The 16,283-nt window shown below is 35.8% G+C and overlaps 1 protein-coding gene across 1 annotated transcript in view; it reads left to right on the top strand.

Annotated features, from left to right (window-relative positions):
* Cfap70 (cilia and flagella associated protein 70) overlaps positions 1-16,283 on the top strand; it is a 95,440-nt gene that overhangs the window by 35,080 nt on the left and 44,077 nt on the right. The window contains exon 13 of the mRNA XM_026390245.1: positions 1,339-1,430. Within this exon, the coding sequence (XP_026246030.1) occupies positions 1,339-1,430 (92 nt within the window). The remainder of the gene's footprint in view (positions 1-1,338; positions 1,431-16,283) is intronic.

Below are 16,283 nucleotides of genomic sequence, written 5' to 3'. Positions count from 1 at the left end.
ATGGGTATGAATGTATATCTAAAGTATGCTGACTTTGATTCTTTTTAATTTGTTCTTTTTAGTTAGACATGACAGTAGAATATATTTTGACATATCAAACATACATGGAGTATAACTTCCATTTTTGTGGTTGAACATGATACAGAGTTTCACTGGTGGTATATTCATACATGAACTAGAAAAGTTATGTCTGATTCATTCTAATGTTTTTCCTATTCCCATGCCCCCTCCCTTCCCTTCATTCCTCTTTGTCTAATCCAATGAACTGGACTCTTCCCTCCCCAAAGCCTGCCCTCTGCTTATTGTGAGTCAGCATCTGCATATCAGAGAAAACATTTGTTTTGGCCTTTAGTTTTTTGGGATTGGCTTATTTCACTTAGCATGGTCGTCTCTAATTTCATCCATTTACCTGCAAATGCCTTCTTTATGGCTAAGTAGTATTCCATTGTGTATATGTACCACATTTTCTTTATCCATTCATCTGTTGGTTCCATAGCTAGCTATTGTGACTTGAGCTGCTATAAACATTGATGTGGCTGTGTTATTGTAGTATGCTGATTTTAAGTTCTTTGGGTATATACTGAGGAGCGAAATAACTGGGTCAAATGGTAGTTCCATTCCAAGTTTTCTGAGATTTCTCTCTATGATAGTAGGTTTTTCACAAGGTATTGATGACGATTTGATTTAGGGCAGGTAATGTAATATAAAGAAGTCAGAAACCTGGAGAAGCAAGATGTTTGGAACTCAGAAGCTTTGGGTTTATTGATGAAGAAAAGATAAAGATAACTAAGATTTCAAGCCTTATTTTCTGGAAGGATGAAAATGCCATAAAGAGAAAAGTCCAGAGAGGTCGATAGGGGAGAAATAATAAATTTGGACGTGTTGTATTTAGGATACTAGCAAAAATCTAGATAGAATTATTCAGCAGTTAGAGTTCATAAATGGTAATGAGGAGATTGTAAATGGGAATATAAAAAGATTATGAAAGAATATTTTTGCAGGACACACTAAAGAAGATTGCTAGAAGAAAGAAGGACATTTACTTAAAAGAATTCCAAGAGAAGTTATGGGATAAGTTCAATGGGTCTTCAACTGAGGTAGAAATTTCCAGGAATAAAAGTGGAAACCTTTTCATCCATGAAATAACCACTATTACTATATTCCTTTTCAGTTATTTGTCTATGTAGGAAAGATTTTAACAGTTAAGATCAAGCTATGTATGTGATTTTATGTGCATTTTCTCACTCAGAAAATTGTAAATATTCTCTTATGTTACTAAAATTTTCTCTTAAATATTTTTTTCCTGAAAATACCAAATAAGAAAAAATGTCTTTACAGCAATATTTTGAAGCAGGGACATACATTGTGTTGGAGATTCAGCTAGACAAAGCTTTGGTTCCAAAGCGAATGCCAGAGGAGCTAGCCAGAAGGTATGTAGCAATGGTTCTCATACTTGTTTAATACAAGCAGTTTAGGTTTAAATAGGAGGAAATCCGTTTATCCCCATGAATGTAATTTCCCCAGGTTAATCAGGAGTTTTATGTTTTTTTTTCCAGGTGGAATTTCCTTTGCTATTGTTATTTCCTTATTACAAAAGCATTATATGCCTATTACAAAAAATTTTAGAAAACCAAGATGGGCAAGAAAGTATGAAAACATTGGGCTGGGGATATGGCTCAAGTGGTAGCGCGCTCACCTGGCATGCATGCTGCCCAGGTTCGATCCTCAGCACCACATACAAACAAAGATGTTGTATCCGCCAATAACTAAAAAAATAAAAATATTTAAAAAAAAAAAGAAAACACGTAGGTTTTTTACTCATCTGGTGATAACCATTTTTAAATGAATTTTTGTTTTTAATAACTCATTTTTTTATGTTTCTGATAACAGCTGATGTTCATTTAAAACATTTTTTTCTTTTTTGAATTACAATTTTTAATACACCTTTATACGATAACCATTTTAAATTCCTTTTGTATTTATCCTTTTGGAGTTATTTTAAAGCTTCCCATATTACTTACACACACACACACACACACATACATACACACACAAACACACACGCATACCCCACATACCTATAGGTAATTTGAGGGGTGGGTACTAGGGATGGTATCTAGAGAAACTTTACCATTAAGCTACACACACCAGATCTTTTATTTGAGACAGAGTCTTCCTAAGTTACTAGGCTGGCCTCAAACTTGCCATCCTCCTTCCTTAACCTCCTGAGTACTTGGGTTTACAGGCATGTGCCACCTTGCCTAGACATAAATCTAATACTTAAAAATTATTTTTGCTTGTGTATTACTAGGAAGTTGTGTATTTCATCTAGATTATCCAACTTGTTGGAAAGTATTTTATTTTTTTGCATTAGGGATTGAACCCAGGGACACTTAACCATAGAGCCACATCCCCAGCCCTTTTTAATGTATTTAATTTGAGATGGGGATCTTGCTAAGCTGTTTAGGTCTTTGCTAAATTGCTGAGGCTGGCCTTGAACTTGTGATCCTGACTGGGCCTACCAAGTCTGGAATTATAGGCATGCACCAGCACTTTCATTTCTAATTTTAGAGATTTGAATCTTCCCTCCTTTTTTTTTCTTAGACTTGCTAAAGATTTGTCAATTTTGTTGATCTTTTCCACAAATCTGCATTTGTATTTCATTGATTTTCCCTATTGTTTTTTTATTAGATTTTTTTCTCCAATCTGATTAATTCTCTTGCTTCTACTAGCTTTCGGCATAATTTGCACTTCTTTTTCTGCTTCCTTAAAGTGTACAGTTAGGTTGTTGATTTGAGAGTTTTCTTATTTTTCAATGTATATATTTAAACTATAAATTTCTTTGTGAGTGCCGCAGTCTGGCTGGGCACAATTCAGGAGCCACTTGTCAAAAGAAACGAACTTTATTTTAGAACCACACACACCAAACAAAACAGCTCCTCAGGAAAACCCTCAGAGCCCAACTGCCACCACCCGCTTCCCACAAGCCTCTCCACCTCCCCCACTCCTCCTACTCTTGAGGCCAATTGGCTGGGTCGCATGGGCGGAGCCAAAAAAGTTCCACAATGAGCAGCTCCGTGGTCTGAAAGGGCAGGGAAACAGCCCAATGAGCATCACCGCAGAGGAGCCAATCAGTTGGCAGCTAGAAGTTGCTGGGGCCGCTGTGAGCCAATCATCAGCTGGCAGCTGGAAGTTTGCTGGCAGCTGGAAGTTTGCTGGGGCCCCTTCAGCTGTGGCTCTCAACATCTCCCCCTCTCTGTTTAAACAACAAGCATGTGGCTTAGGGACCATGCCTGCCTTAGGTTGTCCAATAGTACATATGGTCCTTACTCGTTATCGGATGAGCTGACCTCAAGGCGTCAGCCTCCTGTCTTAGGTTGGTACCATTGCAATTGGATCTTACCTGTCACTGACTACCGGTCCAGTATACAGCCACACCTGTGGATAGGTCTTTGTACCAGCGGGGGGGTGAGGTTCTTTGCCTCACCTCTGTTGGCCCCCAAATTTTAGCTGAATGACCATGACAAGCAGAAGGGAGGAAGATACACCAAGCCAATTGATGGCTCCTTTTGGAAAAATTGTACCACCAATGACACCATCAGCAAAAATACCCGAACACTACCACAAGTCACTACACCAACAGATAGTTCACAATGCATACAGGTGAGTTCACAATGCATACAAGTGATTCATAGTCCAGGCAAGTTCTGCAAGCAGTTCAGTGATGGCTCCTTTTGGAAAAATTGTACCACCGATGACACCATCAGCATAAATACCCCAACACTACCACAAGTCGCTGCACCAACAGATAGTTCACAATGCATACAAGTGAGTTCACAATGCATACAAGTGATACATAGTCCAGGCAAGTTCTGCAAGCAGTTCAGTGATGGCCATTGCAGAAGCTGCAGATTGGTTTTATCTTTGTCTTCACCGGCACTGGGATGAAGATAGGAATTCTGGCAATAATAGCTAAAGAAAAAATTATATAACATTCCAGAAGGCACTAAAAGAAAACAATTTTCTTAACAATTTACATTATCTTGAACAGAATTATTAAATATAATGAAAAGGAAAGGTGAAAGTAAACAAACAGATCTGTTAATCTCCTTTTTTGTTCATATATTAAAACAATCCTCAACAGTGAGCATCATGTTTACTGCATCTGATAAATTTTGACATATTGTAGTTTTGTTTTCATTTATCACAAGGTGTTTTTCATTCCTTAACTTTTTTCTTTGAATTGTTGGTTGTTTGAATGTGTTGCTTAATTTCTATGATTCTGTGAACTTTCCATTCTTCCTTCTGTTACTGATTTCTAGTTTTATTCCATTATGATCATAAAAGATATTTTGTATGGCTTCAGTTTTTTGAGATTTATTTTGTGGCCTGACATATGACCTATCCTGAATAATACTTCATGTGCACTTGAGAAGAGTACATATTCAGAGTGTCCTATTTATTAGGTTTAATTGGTTCATGGTGTTGTTTGAATCCTCTAATTATATTTTAACTTCCTGTCCAGTTCTATTATTATAAGTAGAGTATTGAAGCCTATAATTATTATTGTGGAACTGTCAGTTTTCCCCTTCAATTCTGTCAATTTTTATTTCACATATTTTGGGACTCTGTTCAATGTAATTGTTATATATATTTTGTTGCTGTATTGAGCCTTTCATCAATAGATAATATCCTTCTTTGTCTCTTGCAAGCTCCCTTTTTTTTTTAGATGGACCTTTATTTTATTCATGTATTTATATGTGGTGCTGAGAATTGAACCCAGTGCCTCACACATGCTAAGCAAGCACACTACCACTGAGCAACAACCCCAGCTCACCTGTGAACTCTTGATTTCAAATCTATTTTGTATGACAATAAACTAGCTACCACCGCAATTTTGGTTATGATTTCCATGGAATATCTGATTTTATCTTTCTACTTTTGACCCACTTATGTGTTTATATCTGAAGAGAGTATCTTGAAATCATCAGATAGATCCTGTTTTAAAAAAATCTAATCTGCTGATCTCTGCCTTTTAGTGGGAAACTTTAAACCATTTATAATTAATGTGATTATTTACGAAGAATTTACTTATGCTATTACTTATAATTTTACATGTCTTAAATGTTTTTCTTCTATTTCTTCATTACTGCCTTTTTTAATTAGTTGATTTTTTTCAGTGTATTATTTGGATTCCCATCTTCTGTCTTTTTCTGTATATTTTTAAAGTTGTTTTCTTAAATGGTTATCTTGGTAACTACAAAGTGGTATCTTAAGCTTGTTAGCAACATAATTTGAATAATGCCAACTTAATGTTGATACTATACACACTGCTTCTATACATCTCTACTCCTCTCCTTATATATATATTTATATAAATATATATATATCTTTATATATGAATATATTATTATATTATTTTTTATTTTATATATATTATATATATAATTTTTAAAAAATATAAAATAGAAGAACCTTTAATTGTGCTTCAAAATTTTAAGTGAAACAATGACTTCACAGGAAATCCACTGAGAAATGCTTTTTGAGGCCAAGCATTGTTTCCCCTTAGCTTCCTACAACAATGTATGCACATTAACAATTTCAGTTTACAATTACTGCAGCCTCATCTATACATGAGATTATACCTAGACCACCTAAACTGAAGTTCAGATATTTTTAGTTATACCCCAACTTTACTAGCTGCTAAAAGTGGTGATGGTAATTTCAGTCACTCAAATTCCTTGGCTATTTTTGAAGATTCTTATGATTCTGTTTGGGTAGGATTAACTCATAGGCATTAGCAGAAGCAGGGCTGTCCAGATCCTGTCTGGCACCACCGGGAGATAACCTGAGTTGGTTGAGCCCCCTGGAAGCAGATGATAACAATGTGGATCTTCCCACCTGCTAACCCACTTCTTCACTTTGCTTTACTTGGCAGGCTGTAAGCAGCTGGGGCCAGTTTTCAAGCTTGTTAAATCTCACCCCAATTGCAACTTCCCTGGTAACTTCTGTCAAAGCAGTTTGCAGTTACTTACTTTGCTGAGCAGACACATGAAAGATTCCACTTAGGGTTCAGGTCCATGGTGTCTGCCACAATGTGGCTGCTAGAGGGTCCTTTTCCAGCTTCAGAAACTGAAGCAGAGACTGCACCATTTACAGAAATTTCATCACAAAAATCCTTAAGCTCAATATTTTAATATGATGGGTTTCACAAATCCACAGCCAATACCATTCAATCATCATCCAAAGCCTGGGGGTGCTGCTCAGCGGTGCTGCAACCACCGGAGGCACCATGCTTTCCAGACACGTGGTGGATCGCTCTCTTTTATATTTTTTATATTGTTACCATTGCAAATTACACCTTTATTATGTGTCTGTTAACATAGGTTTATAATTATCATCTTATATATTTGCCTTCTAAAAAGAAGAGAGAACACCATGAAGGCAGTACTAAGAGGAAAGTTCATTACATGGAGTTCATTCCTTAAAAGAATAAGTCAACAAATAAATTACCTAACATTACATCTCAAAACCCTAGAAAAAGAAGAACAAATCAACACCAAAAGCAGAAGTCAGGAAATATTTTAAAATCAGAGCTGAAATAAATGAAATTGAAACAAAAGAAACAATTGAAAAAAATTTTATTATTAGTTGTTCAAAACATTACAAAGATCTTGACATATAAATTGAAAAAATTGACAAAACAAAAAGTTGGTTCTTTGAAAAAATAAATAAAATTGACAGACCCTTAGCCATGTTAACAAAGAGAAGGAGAGAGAAAACTCAAATTACTAACATATGTGATGAAAAAGGAAATATCACAACATACACTACAGAAATACAGAAGATAATTAGAAATTATTTTTGAAAACTTGTACTCCAATAAAATAGAAAATATCAAAGGCATCAACAAATTTCTAGAGTCATGTGACTTTCCCAAGTTGAATCAGGGTGATACACACAATTTAAACAGATCAATTTGAAGTGATAAAATAGAAGATGCCATCAGAAGCCTACCAACCAAGAAAAGCCCAGGACTGGATGGGTACACAGCCAAGTTCTACAAGACCTTTAAAGAAGAACTAATAACAATACTCTTCAATTTATTCCAGGAAATAGAAAAAGAGGGAGCACTTCCAAACTCATTGTATGAGGCCTGTATCACCTTGATTCCAAAACCAGGCAAAGACACATCAAAAAAGAAAACTTCAGACCAATATCTCTAATGAACATAGATGCAAAAATTCTTAATAAAATTCTGGCAAACATAGTTCACTATGAGCAAGTGGGGTTCATCCCAGAGTTGCAAGGTTGGTTCAATATATGGAAATCAATAAATGTAATTCATCACATCAATAGACTTAAAGATAAGACCCATATGATCATCTCAACAGATGCAGAAAAAGCATTCAACAAAATACAGCACCTTTTCATGTTCAAAACACTAGAAAAAAACTAGGGATAACAGGAACATATCTCAACATCGTAATAGCTATCTGTGCTAAGCCCCAGGCCAACATCATTCTAAATGGAGAAAAATTGAAGGCATTCCCTCTAAAAACTGGAACAAGATAGGGATACCCTCTCTCACCACTTCTATTTAACATAGTTTTTGAAACACTGGCCAGAGCAATTAGACAAAAGAAATTAAAGGGATTTGGATAGGAAAAGAACCCAAATGAGCACTATTTACCCACGATATGATCCTATACCAACAAGACCCAAAAAATTTTACCAGAAAACTTCTGGAACTAATAAATTAATTCAGCAAAGTAGCAGGATACAAAATCAACACCCATTAATCAAAGGCACTTCTATATATCAGTGACAAATCCTCTGAAAGAGAAATGAGGAAAATACCCCATTTACAATAGCCTCAAATACAATAAAATACTTGAGAATCAACTTAACGAAAGAAATACCTCTACAATGAGATCTACGGAACGCTAAAAAAAGAAATTAAAGAATACTTTAGAAGATGCAAAGATCTACTTTGTTCTTGGGTAGACAAAATTAATATTGTCAAACTATTATCATACTACCAAAAGCACTATACAGATTTAATGCAATTCTGATCAAAATCCCAATGACATTCCTCATAGAACTAGAAAAAGAAGTCATGAAATTTATCTGGGAAAATAAGAGGCCCAGAATAGCTAAAGCAATCTTTAGCAAGAAGCATGAAGCAGATGGCATCACTTATACCAGACCTTAAACTATATTACAGAACAATAGTAACAAAAACAGCATGGTATTGGCACCAAAACAGACTGGTAGACCAATGGTACAGAATAGAGGACATAGAGACTAAACTACAAAATTACAATTACCTTATATTAGACAAAGGCACCAAAAACATACATTGGAGAAAAGATAGCCTCTGCAACAAATGGTGCTGGGAAAACTGAATATCCATATGCAACAAAATGAAACTAAACCCCTATCTCTCACCATGCATAAAACTCAATTCAAAGTGAATCAAGGATCTAGGAATTAAACCGGAGCCCCTACATCTAATAGAAGAAAGAGTAGGCCCAAATCTCCATCATATTGGATTAGGGCCCTACTTCCTTAATAAGACTTCTATAGCATAAGAATTAAAATCAAGAATTAATAAATGGGTTGGATTCAAACTAAAAAGCTTCTTCTCAGCAGAAGAAACAATCAGTGAGGTGAATAGAGAGCCTGCATCTTGGGAGCAGATTTTTACCACTTGCACATCAGAAAGAACACTAATCTCTAGGGTATATAAAGAACTCAAAAAGCTAAACACCAAAAAAACAAATAACACAATTAATAAATGGGCCAAGGAGATGAACGGACACTTCTCAGAAGGTGATATACAATCAATCAACAAATATATGAAAAAATGTTCAACATCTCTAGCAATTAGAGAAATACAAATCAAATCCTCTCTAAGATTTCATCTCACTCTGGTCAGAATGGCAACTATTACGAAGACAAACCACAATAAGTGTTGGCGAAGATGTGGGGAAAAGGTACAATCATACATTGCTGGTGGGAGTGCAAACTGGTGTAGCCAATATGGAAAGCAGTATGGAGATTTCTTGGAAAATTGGGAATGGAACCACCATTAGATCCAGCTATCTCTCTCCTCGGTCTGTACCCAAAGGACTTAAAACAGTATACTACAGGGACACAGCCACATCAGTGCTTATAGAAGCACAATTCACAATAGCTAAACTGTGGAGCCAACCTAGATGCCCTTCAGTAGCTGAATGGATAAAGAAAATGTGATATATATACACAATGGAATATTATTCAGCATTAAAGGAGAATAAAATCATGGCATTTGCAGGTAAATGGATGGAGTTGGAGAATGTAATGCTAAGTGAGGTTAGCCAATCCCCAAAAAACAAATACCAAATGTTTTCTCTGATTTAAAGATGCTGATTCATAATATGGTGGGGGTGGCATGTGATGATTAGATGAACTCTAGATAGGGTGAAGGGGAAAAGGGGAGGGAAGGGAAGGGATGGGGCTTGGGAGTAGGAAAGATGGTGGGATGAGATGGACATCATTACCCTAAGTACATGTATGAAGACATGAATGGTGTAACTCTACAGCCAGAGGTATGAAAAATTGTGCTGTATATGTGTAATATGAATTATAATGAATTCTGCTGTCATATGTAACAAATTAAAAAATGAAAAAATGTGATATATATAGGAATATTATTTAGCTATAGGAGGAATGAAATACTGATATATACTATAACACAGATGATCTTGAAGATATTATGCTATGTAAAAAAGTTAGACATAAAAGTCACATATTGTATGATTTCATTTATTAAAAATAAGGGAAGAGTCACAAACCAAAATTATAATAATATTGCCTCTTGTATTTATCCTTACTAGTGTCCTTTATTTTTTCATTTGACTTCGAGTTATTGACTATTATCCATTTATTTCAGCCTGAAGGACTCTCTTAAGAATTTCTTATCTTAGCTCTTGTTTTATTTGAGATTGTCTTACTTTCTTCTTTCTTCTTGAAGGATAGTTTCCTGAATATAGAATTCTTGGTTTGTGATTTTTTTCTGTCAGGCTTTAAGTATGTCATCCCAGTGTTTTCTGCCCTCATGGTTTCTTTTGTTTTTTATTTTATGTTATTACCCTCTTAAATTTTATTTTGGTAGAATCTCATTAAGTTTCCCAGGCTGTCCTCAAATTTGTGAACTTCCTTCCTCAACATCGTGAATAGTTGGAATTACAAATGTTTGCTACCACACCTTGCTGGTCTCATGGTTTCTAATGATAAATCAGCTGTTAATATTTTTTTAATATTTATTTTTTGGTGTAGATGGACACCGCACAATGCCTTTATTTTTTATGTGGTGTTGAGGATCGAACCTGGGTCCGCCAGTCTAGGTGAGCACTCTACTGCTGAGCCACAATCCAAGCCCAGCTGTTAATCTTATTGAAGATCCTTTGTCTGTGATGAGTTGCTCTGTTCTCCCTGCTTTTGTTATTTTCTCTTTGTCTTTGCTTGACAGTCTGAATATAAAGTATTATTATGTGGATCCCTTTGAGTTTATGCTGCTTGTAGTTTTTTAAGTTCTTGGATGGGGAGATTCATGTCTTTCATCAAAGTTGGGAATTTGGGGGCATTATTTTTTGAAAATTCTGCCTCTTCCTCTTTTCTTCTTCTGTGACTTCTAGTATGTACATGTTAGTTAGCTTGAAAGTATCTCACATATCTTAAGCTCTCTGGACTTTTCTTTATTCTTTATGTTCCTTAGATTTAATTATTTCAGTTGTCATGTTTTCACATCTACTGATTCTTTCTTCTGCCTGATCAAATCTACTATGGAATCCTTTTAGTGAACTTTTAAAATATCAGTTGTACTTTTCATCTCCAGATTTTTATTAGATCCTTTTTATAATTTCTATCCCTATTGATTGTTGAGAGCTACAGCTGAAGGGGCCCCAGCAAACTTCCAGCTGCCAGCAAACTTCCAGCTGCCAGCTGATGATTGGCTCACAGCGGCCCCAGCAACTTCTAGCTGCCAACTGATTGGCTCCTCTGCGGTGATGCTCATTGGGCTGTTTCTCCGCCCTTTCAGACCATGGAGCTGCTCATTGGGGGACTTTTTTTGGCTCCGCCCAGCCAATCGGCCTCAAGAGCAGGAGGAGTGGGGGAGGTTGAGAGGCTTGTGGGAAGCCGGTGGTGGCAGTTGGGCTCTGAAGGTTTTTCCTGAGGAGCTGTTTTGTTTGGTGTGTGTGGTTCTAAAAATAAAGTTCGTTTCTTTTGACAAGTGGCTCCTGAATTGTGCCCAGCTAGACTGCGGCAATTGATAGTCTCATTTTCTTCATATATTTCTTTACTGGTTTCTCCTCATCTGTTATTTGTGGTTTCCTTTAATTCTTTTGAGTATATTTAAGACAGTTTGATTTAGTATCCTTGTATAGTAAGTCCCATGTCCGGGCTTCTTCAGGGAGAGTTTCTGCTTATATTTTCCTTTGAAAGAGCCATATGTTTCTGTTTCTTTATTTTGTTTATGATTTTTTGATTGAAAACTGAATATTTGAATACTATACTGTGGTGACTTTGGAATTCAAGTTTCTCCCTTCCTCTGTGTTTGCTGTTTGTTAGTATTGAGAAAACTTGTGTTCAGGCAGTGTTTTGACTAAATTTTTCTTGAATGCCAGGACCTTAATACAAAACAAAACAAATATAAACCACTTTCTGCTAATCCTTATAGATGATTCTGTGCTGAGGCATTTCTTTAATATTTAACCATACTATTAGACTGGGGATATAGCTCAGTTGGTAGAGTGCTTGCCTCACATGCACAAGGCCCTGAGTTCCATCCCCGCCACCACACAAACAAACAAACAAACAAACGATCCTTAACCATATTTTTGCATCAGCCATTACTTTATACTTGCACTGAGCCTATAAATTGATCAGTAGTGGAAAGCTTAGTGTTTCTCAGGTCTTTTCAGAGAATGTGTTCTGTCCTGGACGTGCATGTGGCTTTCTAAATTTTCTAGTAAACACAAGTACTTTTGAATGCTCTAATTTCCAAAAGGTACTCTCCAGATTTGCCTCCTAGGATTTAGGTTGTCTATTATATATCTCCACTCTAATCTTTTGCCCCAAGCACCTGCTGCTTTTTAAATAACCTGACAATGGTTTTGAACAATGCTTTTCTACTCTAAGGAAAACACAGACCAGTGCCTTACATCAGTTCTTCGGGGAGTCCCTGACAGGTTAAAATAAATACAGTAATTTAGGAATATGGTCTGTTATACTACCTCCAAAATCAGGGACCAGTATGCCACATTGGAAACCCAGGCTACCATCTTTAAGACTGTTTCTGAACTGGGGATTTGGTGGGCAAAGGCAAGTATAAATGCCACAAAGCTTCCTACCGTTTTTATGTTGCCTATTTCTTAAGTCAACATTTGCTTGATTGCTGTGAACCTTTGACAATTTTCCAATATTCTGACAGAGTTATTGCAGTATTTCAAGGTTTTTTTTTTGTGTGTGTGTGTGTGTGTGTGTGTGTGTGTGTGTGTGTGTGTTTGAAAGGGTAGAACTTTGGAGTTTTGTACTCTGTTGTTTTTCTGACATCTAGACTTTACTTCTTGATGTGAGAAGCACTGTTCTCAAATTTAAGGATGAAAAAAGTGATAGATTTTATCTTGTGGATTTTTTTCCCCCAGTACTGGGGGTGCTCTATCTCTGAGCTACATTCCCATATCCCAGCCCTTCTTATTTTTGAGACAGGGTCTCACTAAATTGCCAAAACTTGCCTGATTCTTTCTTCTGCCTGATCAAATCTACTATGGAACCCTTTTAGTGAACTTTTAAAATATCAGTTGTACTTTTCATCTCCAGATTTTTATTAGATCCTCCCACCTTTGCGCCTGAGTAGCCAGGATTATAGGTGTGTGCCACCATGCCTGACATTAGACTATTATGCATATTTTTAGAACTTTTGATAAATATCTCCAGTGGCCTTCTACAAGTGATGTATGAGACTGCTGTTTCTTCATACATTCACTAATACCATAATTAAATTGTTTTTTGCTATTTTGATGGAGACAGTTTCTCCCTTTAAGTTTAAGCCATATTGTAGTTATTTATTAGTAATTTGAATGTTTTCAGGGAGAATTATCTGTTTATAATGACACACATCATATTTTATACCAGAGAGTCCTTAAACCTTTTAAACTTTACATCTGGATCCTTTCCAAAGATAAATTGAGCATATTTATCATAAATGATATATAAAAATAGTGATGATAATCTAGAAATAGAGTTAAAAACTCAAAGCCATGGGAACAAAAAAGAAGACAGTATTAAATAGAACTTTAATGAGTAGACATTAAATCTGAGCTATCTAATAAAAAAGGAAACCCTGTAAGTTATAAAATTCTAATCACAAATGAGAAAACACACTAATTATAGATCCATGACACCATTGCAGAAAATAATCTAAGGATAATTCTATTTTTAGCAAAGAGAGAGCTTATTCAAGAAGAAAGTTGGATATACACACTCTCAGAATTGGGTGCAAGAATGCAGACAAACTCCAGTGAGATGTGCTGCCACGGCTTAAGGCTGAGTTTTTATTAGGGTACATAATTAGGTGATATATGTATGACCCACAAGGGCTAAACTTCTTTTTTAAAACATTTTTTAGACATTGATGGGCCTTTATTTTGTTCATTTATTTATACACGGTTCTGAGAATTAAACCCAGTGCCTCACACATGCTAGGCAAGCGTTCTACCATTGAGCCACAGCCCCAACTCTGAGGGGCTAAACTTCTTTAAGGATTGGCAAATATTGAGCAAGATCATGTTTCTCCATTAGAGGGTCTGCTTTGATATGTGGGGTTAGTTTACATCAAAGTGTCTGGTGGTTAGTCATGTCATGATTAATCATGTGATTGAGCCAGACAAAGAATTTATGCATTACTGCATCTCCTATATTTCTAGAAATTAATCAGTGTCTTCAAGATTTTCTAGTTGATTGTAATATATATTTTCAAATAGTTTCTAATGATCATTTGGATTTCAAAAATGTCTGTGGTGACATGTCCTTTTTCACCTGTAATTTTGTTGATTTGGGTCTTCTCTCTTTTTGTTAATTTTGTTAAGGGTTTATTAGTCTTATTATCTTTTCGAAGAATCAACTCTTTTTTTCATTGATCCTTTGTATTTTTAAAATTCTCAGTTTCATTAATTGCAGTTCTGATCTTAATTATTTCCTGTCTTAAGACCACATTTCCCCCCCCCCCGTATTAATTTTCTTTCTTGCTTTTTTTTTTTTTTTTTTTTTGTACCAGGGATTTAACCCTGGGGTTGATTAACTGGTGAGCCACATCCTTTTTTATTAGAGACAGAGTCTTTCAGAGTTGCTTAGAGCCTCACTAAATTGCTGAAGCTGGCTTTGAACTCTTTTTTTTTTTTTATTGGTTGCTCAAAACATTACAATGCTCTTCATCATATTTCATACATTTGATTCAAGTGGGTTATGAACTCCCATTTTCACCACGTGTACAGATTGCAGGATCACATTGGTTACACATCCACGTTTGGCTTTGAACTCTTGATCCTCCTGATTCAGCTTCCTAAATCACTGGGATTACAGGCATGTTCCACTGCACCTGGTTTCCCTGGTATTAATTTCTAAAACAGATTTCTCCTTTGGGCCCTTACATAGATAATATGGAGTGATAAAAGCATCCTTAATTATTTTATAGCAAATGCATAAGCAATTTTATGGCTTTTTTGTCCCATGACTTTTTATACATTTAGCATAACTATATACAATACTTTTTAAAGTTATGCTTATGTCAATATATAAATATTCTTGAACTTTTTGTAAGAAATGGTTATTAGTAATCTTTTTTGGGGGGAGGGGAGAAAGGTCATAGGGAGATAAAAGGCAGATTTCTCCTCCACGTTTACCTTACCCAAATCCCAAATGATTTGGGGGTACTGCCTTGCATGCACAAGGCCCTGGGTTCATTCCTCATCACTACCAAAAAAAAAAAAAATTAAAATAGTAGTGAAAATTACACCCAATTTCCCCAAATAATATAAAAGATTATTGCCTTTGGTTGCTGGCTGTATGTACCAAACTGCAGAAACTATATCACTGTTTAAGAATATGTATAAGTTTAAAGCAGTCTTTGACATATGAAAGGAAGCTCAATGACTTTCATAATAAAAGAAATGGAAATTAAGATTACCCTGAAATGCCTTATGTTTTTAATTGCTGAAGATTCAAAGGCTTGATAACATGCTGTTGTTGATGAGGGGGTTTGGAAACAGGCCCTCTTATGCAAACTGGGGAAGTGTCAATTGGTCTAACTCCATTGGAAAGCAATTTGGTAATAGTCATTTAAATAAAAACTGATAAATCTTTTAAGCCTTTGATCTGGTAGTTCACTTCCAATAATTTATTGCTATAGTTTGGATCTAGATTGTCCCTCAAAGGTCCATGTGTGAAAGACTTGGTCCCAGTTTAGCTCTATTGAAAGGTTGTGTAAACTTCAAGAGGTGGGGCCTAGTGGGTGGATTCAGGTCATTAGAGTTTCAGGTCTCAAAGGGGATTGTGTGTCCCTACAGTCTTCTTCTTTATTTTCTTTGATATCTGGTATCATTAGGTGAACAGCTTTGCAGTATCATATGCTCCTGCCATGTTTTATTACCCCTCTTCTCTTAGAGACCTAAAAGATATATGAGTCTGCTTAATGATGGACTGAAAACTCTAAAACTTTGAGCTAAAATTAATCTTTTCTTTTTATAAGTTGACTATCTCAGGTATTTGTTATAATAATGGGAAGCTGACTGCTATGTTTATCTTCAAATAAATGTTCTTATCCAGGTTATCAATTACTAGCACATTGTTAAATCTAGTGGTTAGCTGGAACCAGCATTTAACTACTCAGTCTTCCTTGATAGACTTTCTTAACCTGGTTCTTAGGACAACTAAACTCTCTAGGTTGTATTCTTCCCGCCCTGGCCTTCTTTATCTCTCTAGCATTTAAATGTTAGAGTATCCCAAAACTCAAAATCCTTGAACTTATTTTCTAGCTATTCTTGTTTCCTTGTGTTTTTTTTTTGTTTGTTTGTTTGTTTAGAGCCATGAGACTGGCTAAAAAAAAAATCTATATGCTGATGGCTCCCAAATTTATATTTCAAGTCTCGACCTCTCTCCTGAATTCCAGATTTGTACATCTAATTCTCACAAACTTTGCTATTGCTCAAATGTGCCAGGCACATTCTTACTTACAGCAA

The sequence above is a fragment of the Urocitellus parryii genome, chromosome 5, assembly GCF_045843805.1.
Source record: "Urocitellus parryii isolate mUroPar1 chromosome 5, mUroPar1.hap1, whole genome shotgun sequence".
NCBI lineage: Eukaryota > Metazoa > Chordata > Mammalia > Rodentia > Sciuridae > Urocitellus > Urocitellus parryii.
Note: the sequence above shows the minus strand (reverse complement) of the source record. Positions and strands in the feature narration are given on the sequence as shown.